The sequence below is a fragment of the Crocodylus siamensis genome, chromosome 3, assembly GCF_052110815.1.
Source record: "Crocodylus siamensis isolate JL-2025a chromosome 3, ASM5211081v1, whole genome shotgun sequence".
Lineage (NCBI taxonomy): Eukaryota > Metazoa > Chordata > Crocodylia > Crocodylidae > Crocodylus > Crocodylus siamensis.
This window is the reverse complement of record NC_143397.1, coordinates 232,988,001-233,005,596: the sequence shown is the minus strand read 5'-3', so window position 1 is coordinate 233,005,596 and position 17,596 is coordinate 232,988,001. Positions and strand designations below refer to the sequence as shown.

The window sequence follows — 17,596 nt, the reverse complement described above, 5'->3', positions numbered from 1 at the left end:
GATACTGAATGCTAGGTAGAGTAAAAGGGGTTTATCATGGTCTTCAAGAGCTTTGTTCATATGATAAAGGATTTTCAGATCAGGACCTAAATCTGTAACAATATTGTTAGAATATGGGGGGGGCAGGGGTTGTTTTGTTTTTCCTTATATATATAACTAACTTTTCCACAAGAGGACGTTCAGTAGGTATAATCTATCTGGGATTCAGTAAAGTATTTGACACTATCGCATATAAGGAAACATTTGTTAAACTGTAGAAATGGAAGATTAGTGCAAGAATTGTTTAAGGCATGGGGAAGCTCAAGGAGAGATAAAAATGTGTCTTTCTGAAAGGGAAAGTACTTAGATTCTCCAAGAGTTAGTTGTTGGGATCTTATTAAATAATTTCATTAATGCATTTGGTACAAAAAGTGCTAATGAAATTTGATGACAGCACAAATTTGGGAGGTTATCATCAATACAGAAGAGGGGTGGGATATCATTCAGGAAGAATTGGATGACCTTGAAGACTAGAGTAATAGAAATGGAATTAAATTCAATAGTATATGTGGCAAGGTCATGTACTTGGGAGTTAATAGTGAGAACGTCTGCTGTAAACCTGGGAACTCATCAGTTAGAAATTCCAGAAGTGGATAAAGACCTAGGTGTCAATCACAGAATGATTGGTGGTCATCAGTGTGATGCAGGTATGAAAAGAGCAAATGTAATCATAGGATATATCAGGTGGGGTATTATGATCAAAGATAGAAAAGCATTGCTATCATCATATGAGGCACTAATGAGGTGTTATCTGGAGCATAATGTACAATTCTGGTCCCCCATTTTCCAGAATGATAGAAGAGATCTCAAGAGAACATCTAACCCATCCTGAGGCAGAATTTATTTACCTACATCATTTATAACCAATGTTGTCTAACCTGATCTTAACCTCTGATGATGGAAATTCCACAACCTCCTAAAATAACTTCTGTAGGAAGGTGAACTCAGAGTAGAACAAGTTAATAGAAAAAATACAAGCACGATCAGGAAAATATAGAATCTATTTAATGAGAGAAGATTGAAAGAGGTTTGCTTGTTTAACCAAGAAAACCAAGAAAACAATCTAGGAATACATTAAAGGGATAAACATAAGTGACAGAAAACAATGTGTTTCATCTGAAAGGCAAGGTAGGCAAGGTAAGAACAAATAGGTATGAAGTGGCTGTCAGAAAAAAAAATAGGCTGGAAATTTAAAAGAGGGTTTCTATCCGTTAGAGCAGTAGGGTTCTAGAAAAACCTTCCTTTAGGAGTAGATAGAGCAAATAACCCTAACTATTTTGTAATGGAGCTTGATCAGTTAATGAAAATAAATGCATGATTTGGGAGTCAGTGTTAACAGGGGAATGGACTAATTCAGGAGGTCCCCAACAATCCTACATGCCTGCGGAATAATGAAGTTGGGCTTAGAAAAATGGACCTGTAATGCTCAGTAGAGCTTCTTAAGGATAAAACAATACAGTATCTTAAATATTTTGTTTTCCTCAGGTGCCGAGGAATCAGATTTAATTAATTTATCTAATTTATTCCTACTCCCTGTAAGTAATTTAATTAAATGATTAGAATGTAGTCATAGGCAAAAAGGTTCTTTGGGTAAATATGATATCTTTTATTAAACCAACTCAAATAGTTGAAAAAATTCTTCTTAGCAAGCTTTCAGGTTTAAATACCCTTCATCAGGCTGAGGAGGCATCTACAATTTGTGTGTGCTCCAAGATGAATTCCATTGAGGAAGGACACACAACTGTAGATGAGTCCTCAGCCTGCTGAAGGGTATTTAAACCCAAAAGCTTGCTAAGAAGAATTTTTGAATTGGGCTAATAAAAGATATTGGGTTTACCCAAAGAACTGTGTCTGCCTATGTCCTTAGACCAACACAGCTGCAACCTACACTGCTTTAGATACTGGTCATAAATTCCATTTGTAAAAGATTTCCTATGGTTCTTTGTCCCCCTCCCCTCCTCACCCCCACCCTCAAAATAGCATCCATAGATGTAAGAATGTACTCAGTGTTATCTGGGGTGTTGGGTGTAGCGCTGTTGGTCTAAGGACATAGGCAGATGTTTCTATAATTTCTTAACGATTGTTGATGCATCATTTTTATAAGACTGCATTTTATCATTGATGCCTGTGACATGCAGTATTCAAGAGTGATTTCAAATTGTTGCTTTGGTACTTTCCCAGTCCATGAATAGTCTTTAAAATTATGTATGTTAGAGTCTCTTACAGAGTCTCTTAGAGAACCTGATTGTGAACCATGGAGATCAAGGACCTTTTCCTTTGGTTTCAGTGAAAGTGGAATTGATTTCAGAACACTTGGCTTCTTATTTGATTTTGATACAAGCACATCTCGTTTTTTATTGTGACTAGGGCCACTTGCACACGTTAAAATTATGACCAGATGGGATCTGATCCATAATTCAAAGAAACACAAGTCCTGCCATGCCATACCTGGCACATTTGCTATTTTATGTCTCGTGTTTCATTTTATACTGCCTTAAACTGGATGCACACGTAGCACTGTCGCCAAGTTCAGTAGAAAGTGCATACTATAAATTGGGAGACAAAACCACAGAATGGAAATTCTGTTAAAATCCAAAATCTTGCAAAGACTCACATGTATGTTTAATTTTGCATGCTATAAGCCATCACACTGATGGGACTGTGAAATTTAAACATGCATATAGCATATGTTGGGGGTTGGACTAGATGACATCTGGAGGTCCATTCCAGCCCTACTTCTCTATGATAACATGCTGAAGAAAGAGGTATTTATTGTAGATGTGACCCAATTTAACAAATAAAGAGAAGGGCAAGGATCACATGACATAAAATGGTTTCTTGGCTTCTGTTGAATGTATGTTTACACCTCTGTGTTTCATTGGGGAGACTTGGACAAAAGCAGCCTGAATTAATTAATTAATTTGTGATGACATACCAAATGTAAGAACTTTATGAAGGATTTAAATGTGGAGAAGGGGGTTATTGGACCAGGTTGAATGGACCATTTCATGCTCAAATGGTTGCATAAAGAAAAAGTTTTTGAGGTGGAAGCAGGAGAAAGGAATGAAGGAGACATGACAATGGGTGTTACCGATATAAGTGACGTCTATATTTGCATTACAATTTTATTGCATCATTGTGTTGTCTGAATGTCCTGTCAATGATAAATATGATTGGGACTGATTCTCATTTTCATTAATGTCACATTGCACTACTCTGGTTTTGTAAAGGGAATGTAAATTGAACTTAAATTATATTTACAAGCATTTTTAAAAAGTTATTTTATACTCCGAGAATAATGAAATCCTGTCCTTAGTAAAATCATTTAATGAGATCAGTATTTTACCCTGATGCTAAATAAGAATTAAGTCCTGTCATGTAGAAAACACTCAGTATGAGCAGCTCCTTGATTCATTATTGCAAACACAGTGAAAGGCATAAGGTCCATTTGAAATTATTTTGATTAAACAATGAAGCAGAGTGGGGAAAGCACTCCCAGAGATGAGTGGTAGGAATGTAAAGCACAAATAATGTTGCATACTTTTTATATTTTGAAATATGAAATGTGCAGCTACATGTTGCCATAGATATGCTTAAGATATCAGCCTCTAATTTTATATATATATTGAGAGTAATTTACAGTTTAGTTACCTGGGCCAAATAAATGAACAATTTGTTGAATGAATCACATCATAAATGTAGCTGTGATTCTTTTTGACCAATGAGTCAAATTATCAGGTTAAAAAAATCAAAATTGATCAATTTACTTTCAGTAAGACTTTGGCTTCTAACTCACTTTGGCCTTTTGGAATTTTTTTCACATTTCAAAAATGCAGACATCTCATGGCATCTTTATTGCTACTATTAATTTATATTCTTATGAATGATAGGTAGGAAAAGAATGTAAAAAAATGTTTAATTTTACAACTTTCATTTTGTTTGACCTTGGAAACCTTTGCTGAAGTCATCAGGTCCCTTTTAAGCCAATGATAATGTCTTCTATCGAGGGCTCTTTTTTCCTCCTTATTTTTTTCCATTTGGAAGAGGAGGGATCAAGAAAGCTTTTAAAACACTTATGAAAAAGTCATATTAAATATAAATAGAGATTAAATCAATAGAAGCCACTTAAAAAAATTATAGGGGTTTAAGAGTGAATTACATTCCTTCTATAGAACGTTTAAAACATCTTTACATAATACAGAATTTTATGTTAGGTAGTTCTAAGAGAAATTTTAAAAAGTCCTTTACAAGTAATTTTAGTGAGGGTTATAAAGGTTTTTAAGACAGAGAGGGATGAAATAATAGAATGTGCATTTATGCTCAATCTTAGATTGTTTTAAAAAAAAACCCAAAACCCAAAACTATAGGTGACTGGATTCAGAAAAGGAAAAAAATGAAATTGTATGTAGTAGTAAGACAAAAGATTAGTCTTTAATTTAGTCTTGTCTTAATTTGGATCCAGCTTTATTAGTGTAAGATAACAATATGTCTCAATTACTGTATTTAGAAGATATCCATTCATTTTTTCATAATTGTTGTGTGTGTAAAACCATTTGTCTGCAAGACACACCCTACTCATATCTTAATTTTTGAGCAATTATTTATTTGACAACAAGTAGCATAATCTAAGGTTTGTCAGTTTTGCTGATCTTGATAGAAAATAGGATGCCAGTTTTGCAAGAACTAAAGGGTTTGGGGAGCTTCCAGTTCAGAGGAACCGCCTGAAAAAAAATTTTTGTTTTGATACCAGATCCAAACTTCCTGTGATCTTGAAACCCTATTCTTAGTTTTTACCTGTCAGGTCTCTACATTCACAAAGAAGGGTTGAGCCAAAAGTATTCAGCAGGTACACAGTGCAAGGGCGTACTGGACTTGACTCTTCCCATGTCCTCACCCAATTCACCCACCTATATGTGGGATGTTGTAAACTGCTACTGGTTAACCAACAGATACTATGCCTGTCCATTCCTGGAGCTATGTAAGGCAGAAGTGATGTAGATTGCAAGCCATCTCTTGTTCTAGACCTTGCTTTCAGTCTCTTTGATCCCCCTCAATCTTATTTACTGCCTACACATTACATTTTAGTAGATCTTTTCAGTATTATTCAGGGTCATTGCTTTAGGTATGCAGTAGTGTTCTTCAGATTCATGTTGGCCTTTATTTTCCCATCCATTTCTGTGTTAAGGCTTAATTCAGTCAAGGTGCTTATTCTTATGGGTGAGTAAGGGACACAAGTAAAAGGACAAATTTACACAATGTAAATCTACCTTCCCTTTTTTCTTTATTCCAAAAGTAACAATTGTTGCAGTTCACATAAACTGAATCTGGGTAGACACTGGTATTTTAAGCATCATATCATGTATACCAGTTCTGAGTGGCTTTGGGGAGTCTTGGCTACTCTAATATTCAGAGTTCATGAAGAATGAAGAAGAACAAATTAACAAATAAAGAAAAAAACCCTAGGCACAGCTGTTGGCACCCTAGGCACAGTGTAGGCACAGTTGTTAGAAAGAAGTACAAGACATTGGTAAGTCAGGCCCCTGCCACACATTACACTTCTTAATCATGCCTTAAGTTGTAACCCAGCCACACATTCAATCAGTTATGGTATGATAAAGTGAGGAATAATCCACAAAGTCATTTCATAAAAAAATATGTAGTAACTTTCTGGCTGGTTTCTATTATGTGATTAATTCAGTGCATGGGCAGGTGCTCCCCAGTGCCTGGGAGACTTGTTAGTTGATGGGGTTTGCAGTGACAGGGGCTTATCATATGCTGTCATGGCTGGGAGCCCCCCTCAGGTGACCTGGGCTCCCAGCCATGGGAACACACCATGTGCCCCCAAGTCTGGGAGCCCACAGTTGAAGGGGCTTATGGCTGTAGGAACCTATGGTGCACCTCTGTGAACCCTGTCAGCTGGGGAAGAACATGGTGTGCAAGCCCCATCAACTGAGGGCTCACAGTCTAAGGGTCACATGGGTTCCCCTTGTACTTGCAATAAGGCATGATGGGATCTGATACTGGATCCCACGGTCATGCCTTCTGCCATGCATGCATGGCATGGCAGGAGAAACAATGTGTGGATCTGCACACGGTTACCTGCACAGCTGGCAGGGGCTTTATAAAAGAACAACTTAAATGTAGATGGAAGCGCAACACAATTAACTTGTAGAACTCATTGCCACAGGAGTTTGAAGAGGTAGACAGTATACACAGGTTCAAAATAGGACTAGATTAATGCATGGATAATTGATCCATTAATAGATATTAAACGGAGCAATGAAAGATATATACTCTGGCATCTCTAAACCAATGATGGTAGATGCCAGGAGGGTGTGACAGGGTATAGATAAATTTAGGTATAAGCTGTTTGTATGTCTCCCTCTACAGCATATGCTCCTGCCACTGTCAGATAGGATACTGACCTAGATAGACTATTGGTCTGACCCAATATGGCATTTCTTAAGATCTTATACAGCAGAGTACCTTTAGAAACTTGTCAAAACTCGTTGCTACATTATAACTTGATTCACCTAATGCTATTGAATCCATTTGAAAAAAATATTAAGCCATATAAGATACACACACACACACACACAAGCACACGCACCATAATTTTATATTCTTTGAGCATGTCACAGTCCTTTTTCTCCTTATAACACTTACCTGAGGTGGGACATTGCTATTATATCCTACAGAAGAGGAACTTAGGTGAAAAAGAATTTCATCCCCAGGTAACACAGGGAGTCTGAGACAAAACAGGAAATTAAACCTTCTACTTCCAAGTCACAGATTACTGTTCTAACAACAGAACTAGCTTTCTCTCAAGTCAGTGTTAGTTGGTTTTATCCTTATATCTTTACTGGCTTCAAATAAGTGTGTGTGTGTGTGTGTGTGTGTGTGTGTGTGTGTGTGTGGCAGGAGAGGGGAGGGGGCTATTTGCTTGTTTTTTACTATTTAGAAAATTGACAGTTTTCAAGTGTGATGCTTGTTCCTGATTTACATTATTATAAACTATTACTGTTATCCTACATTATAAAATGGGTTTCTATCCTCCTCAGTCCGGATAATCATAGAATCAATGAGTTGGAAGGGACCTAGACAGATCATCTAGTCTGACCCTCTGCCATGGGCAGGAAGGAGCACTAGGGGTGCCAGGGGTCATAAGACCCCAGCCAGGTGCCTATCCAGTCTCCTCTTGAAGATTTCCAGGGAAGGTGAGAGTACCACCACTCTGGGAAGCCTATTCCAGGCTCTGGCCACCCTTACAATGAAGTAGTTCTTCCTAATATCTAACCTAAATCTATCCTCCATCAGCTTGTGGCCATTGTTCCTGGTCACTCCAAGGGGGGCCCTGGTGAACAGACTTTCCCCGTGTCCCTGCTGGTGGCCCCTGGTAAGGTTGTAGGCAGCCACAAGATCCCCCCTCAGTCTCCTCTTGTGGAGAATGAAGAGATTCAGGTCCCTCAGCCTCTCCTCATAGGGCTGGCCACGGAAGCCCTCAACCATACGAGTGGCCTCCTCTGGACCCTCTCCAGGTCCTCCACGTCCTTCTTGAAGTGCAGTGCCCAGAACTGGACACAGTACTCCAGCTGCAGCCTGACTAGCGCCGCTTAGAGGGGGAGCAAGACCTCTCTGGACCTGTTAGTGATGCTCTTGTTGATGTATGACAGGGTGCAGTTGGCTTTGCCTATTGCTTCGCCGCTTTGATGACTCATATTCATCCTGGAGTCAATCATGACTCCAAGATCCCTCTTTGCCTCTGTGCTGCTGAGAGGGTCAGCCCCTAACCTATAACTATAATGCTGGTTCCCTCTCCCCAGGTGCAGCACCCTGCACTTGTCCTTATTGAGCCGCATCCTGTTCAGATCTGCCCACTTCTCTAACTTATCCAGGTCTGCCTGGATGCGGTCCCTGCCTGCCGATATATTCACTTTCCCCCACAGCTTGGTGTCATCAGCGAACTTGAACAGGGTGCCTCCACACCCTCATCCAGGTCGCTAATGAAGATGTTGAACGTCACCAGCCCAAGGACTGAGCCCTGGGGGACTCCGCTGCCCATGCCCTCCCAAGTCGACATCGACCCATCCACCACCACTCTCTGGGTGCGCCCCTGAAGCCAGTTTGCCACCCATGTGACTGTGCATTCATCAGTGGTGCAGTCCCTCAGCTTGCCCACCAGAATTGGGTGGGACACTGTGTCAAAGTACTTCTGGAAGTTCAAGAAGATGACATTGACTTCCTCCTTCACATCTAAGCTCTTTGTTACCTGGTCATAGAAAGAGACCAAGTTAGTCAGGCAGGATTGGCCTTCCACAAACCCATGCTGGTTACCCCTCAACATCACTTCCCCTGCAGGGCTCTCACAAATGTGTTCCTTGATAATTTTTTCAAAGACCTTCCCCAGGATAGAAGTGAGGCTGACTAGCCTGTAGTTGCCAGGCTCTTCCTTCCTCCCCTTCTTGAAAATAGGGACCACATTGGCCCTTTTCCAGTCCTCAGGGACTTGGCCCGAGCACCAGGAGTCCTCGAACAGCCGTGCCAATGGCTCCACAGTGACAACAGCCAATTCCCTCAGCACCTGCGGATGAAGGTCATCCGGGCCCGCTGACTTGGACACACCTAAGCCCTCCAGGTAATCCTTAACTAGGTCAGAACTAACAGTCGGGGGACTCACATCCTTCCTGGGCCTCTCTACACTATCACCTGAGAGCACCCCATTGTCAGCAGAAAGGAACACGGAGGCAAAGAACTTGTTAAAGAGTTCTGCCTTCTCTCACACGTCTGTCACCAACTGCCCTGCCCTGCCTTGTAGGGGTCCAATGTTACCCCGAGACTTCTTGCTACCTATATACTTGAAGAAGGACTTTTTGTTATCCTTAATCATTATCCAGATCATCTGACCTTTGCTGAAGAACTGAAAAGCTAAGATACTTCGCTAATTAATGGAATGATCAATCTGTTCATCAGATAGGCTCAGGGAAATACATTTCTTGTAAACAGTCCAGTTTTACATACTGCTAGGATCACAAATAAAATGGCTTGGATAAAAAGTCCCACCGACTTTAAGAAGCAGTCATCCAAAGTTGACCAGACCACAATAGTGTCTAGAGTTTTCCTTGTATACATTTAATTGAGTTTGTATACTGACTTGGTGCCTATTATCCTTTAATGATGTTTAGGAAAAGTGTATATGGAAAATTTTGTTAATTTTTTTTTAACTGTTATATATTTCTTAGGATCCTTTTTCTTAGTAACAGTACAATAGTCCACTTCTAATAACATACTATATTTATGTGCAACTATACATTGTCAGGTTTAATTTAATATATAGAAAGAGCAACTTTTATTTTTTTAAATTTTTTTCTAGCCTTAAAGTTTGCTGTTGTGGTTATTTTTTAAGTTGACATTAATTAATAAGTTATAGTTATTTATTGCCTATTATTACCATAACATGTTATCAACTGTATTTTGTGCACTTATTCTTGATAGCGTATGTGTTTTATCATCTATAACGTTCATATTTCAAAAATAGGTCACAGTTTTCCATGTTTAATTATAGTGATTACTTTCATACTTGCTATTTTTTTGACATTTTTTGGCCTTATTTTCCCTCTATGACTCATACTCTTTTATCTTGACTGTAGTTTTGCTTTAAATATTTTTATTACTATATTATCAATATAACCCTTCAAAAACAATTTACCATTAACTTAATTACTTATTATGTTACATAACAACCTATGCAAGCATAAAAGTTTTTGGTTTTGTTTCCTTTGTTTTAAAAAAGGCTCTCCCCTCAACCCCCGCCCCAGTTTAGATGAATTTCATATACATGTAACAGATGAAAGAAGTAGATTTGTCTTTAAATCTGATAAACCTCCTGCATATGTTGTTTATGTATTGACCTAAGCATAGAAGTGTGTCTTTATAGAGTCTTTAAATATAATATTTCAGTATTTAGTTCAGGTATATATGTGGATCTATCACTTGTACATTTCTGGTCATAATTAAGTTGATCTATATCAACAAAAACAAAGTCATAGTTGGTATAGCTCCAGTTCTATTTTGCAGAACTCATTTTTCAGTATAGGATAGAGAACAAGTTTGTGTGGAATATCCCTCTGCCCCCTTTTATATATAGTAGTGAGTCACTACTATATATTTAATAAAAATAATATCTGAAATAGTCATTTAAAACTTCACATTAAATTATATATAGCAAATGCCATGTCATTCAGCCCTATTCATGTCATTTAGCCATGTCATCCAGCCCTACCTAGGGTGAGAAAAGCCTCTATTGACTTATGCCTGCATAGTCGTTAACAGTATGCCACAATAAGTCAATAGTAGCATAAAATGCTACTTAGCATATATGGTACCATTTTATAGCCACTTTGCATTGGTATAGTTGAATAAAAAGGTGCAAAGCAACAGACCAGAACTGTTGTAGATGAGGGCCGTATGAGAATTAGAAAGCATTAGTCAATTGTAAGAGGGCATATTCTTTCGTTTGAATGTGGTGATGTTACATTATTATAAAATGAAATTCTCCTTTATATCTTACATATGGAACTTTCATGATCGTACTCGCACAGAAAGGTCTGTGTTCACTTACTTGAAATTAAAAAAAAGAATAGTAGGAGGCTACATTTACAACAAGTGGGATCTCTAGATTACTGTATCCATACTTGTAATATTCAAGGTTTATATGGACTATGCCACACCCTATTTCTTCCTTTTTTTCTTAAATTGTGATCAATTTAAGGGCTCAGTCAAAGGTCCCCAGGCTTCCTGCCACATGAATGTCCTCCTCCCTCATTGTACTGCTTGCCCAGCCCCACTCCTGCTGCAATGACTGCATATGGCTGTTACCTCCCCCCAACCCCAACTGTACCACACACCTGTGTGGGCACCTTCTTCACCCTCACCCTATACCAGCTTGACCCTGAGTACACCACACCACTCTACCCCCTGGGGTGGGAGCCGAATGCAGAAGCAGGAGGAGTGAGGGGAAGCCCAGCAGAGTTGATAGGCAGAGTCTCATTGAAGCAGGAGCCCAAGGGCTACAACTTAGGCCCATACAGACTACTAGTTGGACAGTCCTGATGTATGTGAAATATAATTCTACCATATTCCCCTGAGATCATTACCAAAAAAAACATGGGCAAACACTAAATTATTCCACTGAGAAACCGATCTCTTTCTTCTACAAAACTGCATCTTTTTAAACCAGGCCTTCAGTATATTTTAATGTATTATGGAAAGGTTGTGGTGCAATGAATGCATTATGTAATTGCTTTTTATTTAACTATTTTTTAACCTAAGAAGTCAAGAGTGTTATTGCTGATTGTTAGTTTAAATGGAACTTGAATCCTATTCATATTTCTCTTGAAGACTGATTCAAGAATATCAGAAAGTCTGTTCCCAATCCTAGACAATGTTTTCTGGTAACATTAAACTTCATAAATATATCAGACTCCCACCATTCATGCAAGTTTGCTTTTACTGGTATGTTAACTGGGAAGCAGATTAGGATCAGAGGAAAGTAAGGATGGAAGGGACATCAGATCCTCTAGTCAAGACAGGATCATCCCTAACTAAGCCATCCCATTCAAGTGTCGGTCTAACCTGTTCTTAAAAATTTCCAGCAGTGGAGATTCCACACCCTCCCTATGTAGCTTCTCCCACTGCATGACCACCTTCATAATCAAAAACTTCTGCTTAATCTCCTAAATTTCTTCTGCCACAGCTTGAGGTCCATTGCTCTTAGTCTTGTCCCCTATAGCCACAGGTAAAAAGTTATCTCCATCCCCTTTATAATTACTTTTCAGGTACCTTAAGACTGTTTTCAAACCCCCCTCAGTCTTCTCTGTTTCATACTAAATAGTTTTAATTATTTCAGTCTTTCCCCATAAGTCATGTTTCTCAGGTCTCTAATCATTTGTTTTGCTCTGTACTGGACTCTTTCCAATCTGTCTACATTTTTTGTGGAGCACGGGACCTAAAACTGGATACAGTCTTGGTGGGGTTTCACTGGTGCTGATTAGAGTGGAAGAATCATTTTGATTTTCAGGAGATACTCCTGCTAATACAGCCCAGTATGCTGTTGGCTTTTTTTGAATCAACAGCACACTCTTGGCTCATATTCATATTATGGTCCATTGTATTCTCCAGGTCCTTCTCTGCAGTACCTCAGCCTAGCCAGTCATTCCCTTATCTGTATTTGTGTATGTAATGATTCCAGCTCAAGTATTTGCTGAATTTCATCTGATTGATTTCAAACCATTTCCATTTATCCAGGTCATTCTGGATCCTATTCCTGCCCTCCTAAGTGTCTGCAACTCCACCCAACTTTGTGTCACCTGCAGATTTGCTAAGCCTGTAGTAATCTGCATCATGGTTCCTTCATCCTCGGGGGGGGGGGGCAGTATATTCTGCTGTAGCCTAATAACTAGAGTGTGGTGTGTTCCCAGTTGCACTGGTGCTATTGCGCTGTCCCCATTTCCCTTTCCTCTCTCTGTCCACATTCACCCGTGGGAAGTAGTGGCCACATTGTGGCTGCCTTCAGCTCCTCACTGCCAGCCACTGTGTGGGTAGTCAAAGCAGAGAAATGCACTGAGGTGAAGTGAGGCCTCTTCCTACCATAAGTACTGACTCCAAATAAGTATTTTTAAGCAACCACTGTATTTACGTTTTCCCCTATAATAGGCATAAGAAACATATGCTTATTTTAGATAAAATTTAAACAGTTTTGTGTAGTCTGTATTCTGTGTAATCATCTCTTCGCCTATAACACACCAGAATTTGTGGAGGCTATTACATGACACTTATCCAATTGTAAAGCTGGAATTTGCCACAGTAACTAGCACTCATTGTAAGTCATTGTGAGCCTGATTGATATAATCTAAATGGCCAGTTTCCTAGGCTAAGTTTCCATTTGGATGTCTAAAAAGCGGAATAAAATCTGGCCCAATATGCTCATTTATATATGATATAGATCTTATAGGATGTTAAAAACATTTTGAAAGCACCTTATTTTCTGTCAAATTGTATGAGTATTATATTATAGATCTTCTATTGCATTAGTCTTATTAGTGTCATTCAAACAAGGTATGAAATCCTTGCTATGAAATCAAGGAGCGAGAAAGATGATGCTGCAAAGAACTGCTAAGTCTATTTTTGCCTTTAGGTCCTTAGTGTTGCAGAGCACAACCATAACACATCATGTAGCTGCTTGTCTCCATTCCTTACAGAGAGCTCAAGTACCCTGCCAAATTACTCAGGTCGGGCACTGGGGATATATTGCCCTTAGTTTTTGGCTTATTAGCATGAAATTTAATTTGTGCTAATGAGCTTGAGGTAGTGACAGTACAAAATAAACTTGATGTGAAAATTTTATGTTTTAGAATATGTTAACCTTTATATCAATGCTAATTAAGATAATATTTTTTTTTAATTTCTTGAAAACGGTAATCTAATAACAAGATTTGGAGTGGAATGTGTAACTGGCTAGCCTAGTGCTGCTGTATTGATGCCTTCTAAGTGACAAAGCTTAACTTGGCTAAAACGTCTTTGAGCTGAAACGAAACAGATAACAGCTCAGGCTGATTTGTTGACCAAAAACCATTAATAAATACCACTTTGACTATATTTTGAAAATATACTCAGGAGGAAGGAAAGTATACATAGGAAGAAGGAAAATGCAGGCACTAGATTTATAATCTGAGTGTGCAGTACTCGTCACAACAAGCAGATATTCTGTGCTCAAATTCCCTTTTGTAGCCCCAACCCAGTCCAACATCCTTAAGGCCACATGCTTTCCTTATTTTGTCATTACAGCTAAGATCATCTCTCATATATTGTGGGAAAGCATGCACTCACTTGGAAGGGATGGAACATGTGATATAGTTTCTAATCATCCCTCAGTATCAGTGCCAGTCACTGAGCTTTCAGAATTTGTGCATGGCTAAGTATGAGCTATTAAAATCTCCTTAGTGTTCGGTTTCTGCCCGATCATGAGTTGTGTGTCCAAATATCATTTGCTCAAGCTTGCAGAACTTTTGACCATAATCCCCAGTTCCCAATCCTTAAAATGGCAATAATACTACTTCCCCTCTCACCAGTTTACTTCATAAGGAAGAAATTATTTTTATCTGGCATTCAGGATATTAGTGTGCACTGAAGGGATAGCTGTATTATTGACTGCATTAAAGCCTATTAATATCCCTTCATAATATGACAAGATACTGCACAAATTCTGATCTCAGATATCTCACTATTAATTTGGAGTACCTCTAATATTGACTTTAAAGGCGTTTTTCGGGACTTAGAATGGTGTGACTAGCTGGAGAATTTTTCTGCGTAAGTTTATTTTTTTTTAGGCCTTTTGAGCATATTCACTATATTGTGCAGCCACAGAACAAACTTGCGAAACATTTAAACTCATGTACACTGTTTTATTGCTATTTTCCAGGTACTCAGACAGTGATTGGATGTTACCTACACCATCTTTACAATTTTTGTCTTGTGTTAAAGGCCAAAATGTGTTAGAGAGTTCCGAAACACAGCGAAAATAGTGTTCCCCTGACAAATATAAATGTTGTTGACTATTTAAGAATATATTTGATAGAATCATAAACTATCACCTTGTGTTTCTTAGGTTACTTGGATAGTTTTTTCTCTTATAACTCTTGCAACTTTCATGCCTAATGATGACTGTAAAATGTTTAGCTATCTTGTTTCCTCTTCTTACTCTTTCTTCTTGCATAGGAAGTTTAATGGCTGCCTAGAAAGTTCCTTCATTATAGATGAATCGTTCATCTGCTCTGACTACTTCTCCCCAGTCTAGCTATTTAATGTTTAAGTTGTTCAGCCATCATCTTCAGTATTCCTATGCAGACAATGCACAGCTCTCTCTGCTGTTTGGGTTTCAAATATGATGCAGTCATTCTTCAAAATATCAGGGGTGAAATTTGCCCAGCATCAAAATAAACATATTAACCATTGTTTAGGTGTCACATTTTTGCAGCTTTGGTGTAGTGTTGTAGAATATATGACAGATAATACAGACAACTTTATTATTTGCCTTCAAGAAAGCTACTGCCCGCTGTGTTCTGCTTCTTTCACTTTTTTCGTTTCTTTTGTCCTTTTTACTTTTTGAGTTCTCTGTTTTTTCTGTGGCTCCCTTTATCCTCTCTCTTCTGTTTCAAATGTGTGTTGACACAGTATGCATCCCCAGAATTAACTGGTTCTATCAAAAATATATACAATCCTAATAAAAGGGCTTTTCTAAAGCTAACTCTGCCAGGGAAAGAAAAAAAGTTTGGTCATTTTCCACAATACACTTTGAAAACAGACATATTCGAGAGAGAGTTTGCTGTGTACATTTTAAGTTGTTAATGAAAATATCTCAGTTAAAGACAATGCACTATAGAGGACTGCTTCCATTCTTAAATGAAATGGCATTGTTACTGGTGTCATGATACTCCCTGCGAGGTAAGTATATATACCATAGAACTGTCAGATTTAGAATTTAGAGTTCTTACTTAGGAAAGATCAAAACATGAATTTGAACAGTAAATTAAACCCCCATAGTTTCTGACCAGAATTGGGTTCTTCTATGTTAGATTTAACATCAGAAATAAGGTGGCATTTTAAAATACTTGACTAGAGGCGCTTGCATTTTTGGAACATAAAGACCATTTGAGCTCCCACATCTTTTCAAATACCATTGATATATCAAAGTTGCAGAAGAATTACTTATAAAGTATTCAAGATTATAAAAGCCATCTTTGGTATATATATTTTTGTAACATTTATATTGTAAGATGGTAATTTCTAGGTTTTAAGTTGGATACATTTTTTCCCTCTAGGAAATTGACTTCATTTTAGTTGTAGTGAGTGAAACATGCTAACGCACAATATGATGATACTTACTGTTTTTGTAGAGCCATTGTGGAATATTTACAGCTAGAACAGTATTCTGGGTCCTATCCTGCATTTGGGTCCATATGAATGCACCCTTGTATCTATGGGGTGCCTTTTGACTTGAGTTTTAAGATAAAGGTTTGGCTTCAGTTTGCTTTTGGATATGTTATGGAGAATACACATTTAAGAAAGATCAGTGGTCCTGCCAATGGAAAAAATATAAATACATTACAAGCTTTACGTAAACAGACTCAACCTATAATAATAAGGGGATCCTCTTAAAAGCACACTGCCTTTTTATTAATATTAGATAATATAACAGGGATAAGGAAAAATTGGGAATAAAAAAGGTTAAGATCTACAATAGGGAAAATACAGTTGAAAGCGGACTGTTTTTCAACACTGTGGTGCCCCCCCGCTTGATTATTTGTTTTCCAGGTTACATAATTGATCAGTAAAGCTCCATACAACCATTTATGGTGAATGGGAACTAAACTCTTTAATCTTTATTTTTGTTTTGTATACATTGGAACAATAAAGTGTTACATCTACCAAACTCATTGATTTCCTGTATTTTACACAGTCTGATCCAGTGACTTACCCTTTGTGTAAAGAATATTTCTTTTGATGTGTCTTTTGCTATGGATACAAATACTACCTCATTAGATAGCAGAAACTCTAACTCGCATACATCCATGGTAAAATTTATCAATTGCAATGAAATCTTTTAGACTGTATTACCTGATACATGTTTTTGTTTGTTTTCTTAACTAGTGAAAAAGGCCATAGATTTTAAATCTAGAGGATTTAAATTGTTTCCAGGGAAAGACAACAGCAACAAGTTTTCTATCTGTGAGTGTACTCCTTTTTGTTACTTTTTCTAGTGCAAGAGTGAAGTTTGTGCTGTCTGTGTTGTTTGTGTTTTTCCACAATTGTTTATGTATTTCTAATAGTTTAAGTGGCTTAAATATCTGCAATCTGCATGGTGAATTTTAAAATGTGGTTCTACTCAGAAAAGTGGCTTTCTGTAAAAGTTGCATCAAGGGGTTCTGTGTAGATTGTGTGCCCATGATTTCAGAACAGGTATACTGTTTGCAACTAAAAATAATTTTGACTAACAGCCCTACAAATTTCAAGGGAATGAAGATTATATATAAATTTTGTTTCATGTCCTCATTTGTAATAGGAGTTCTGCATGTCAACGTGCACCCTTGATTATGAATGTGCAACCACATTATTTTCTTTAAGCGATGTCCTCCATGTGTGCTCCAAAATGTCTTTTCCTTCATCAGTTTTTAAACACATGTAAAAAAAAACAAAACAAAAAACAAAACCAACCTTTGGAACATGGTAAACTATTCTGGGGTAGCCCATTCCTTGAAGGTGCATACGTGCTCAACTCCAGCTGAAGAAAGTGGGTGTTGAGGGCCAAGACCTTGATTATGTCAAAAGGAGTCAAATCTAATTAATTTAATCCTTGCTGTATTGACTCTGAAAGACTAAAAATATCGAAATGCCCATAATAGAACTTACCTATTTTTTTAACGTTATGCAAATATGACTTAAAATATTTTCTCCAGAACATATCTTCAGAAGATTTGTTCAGTAAGAAGGTACCATTATTACA

General features: G+C 37.9%; 1 protein-coding gene across 4 annotated transcripts in view; it reads left to right on the top strand.

Moving 5' to 3' along the window:
* CSMD3 (CUB and Sushi multiple domains 3) overlaps positions 1 to 17,596 on the top strand; it is a 1,311,906-nt gene that overhangs the window by 515,949 nt on the left and 778,361 nt on the right. For 3 of the 4 annotated variants that reach the window (XM_090040524.1, XM_090040523.1, XM_090040522.1), the window contains one exon: positions 16,744 to 16,821. The exons of the other annotated variant lie outside the window; for it this stretch is intronic. In XM_090040524.1, coding sequence (XP_089896650.1) covers positions 16,744 to 16,821 — 78 coding nt within the window. The remainder of the gene's footprint in view (positions 1 to 16,743; positions 16,822 to 17,596) is intronic. 4 annotated transcript variants of the gene reach the window in all.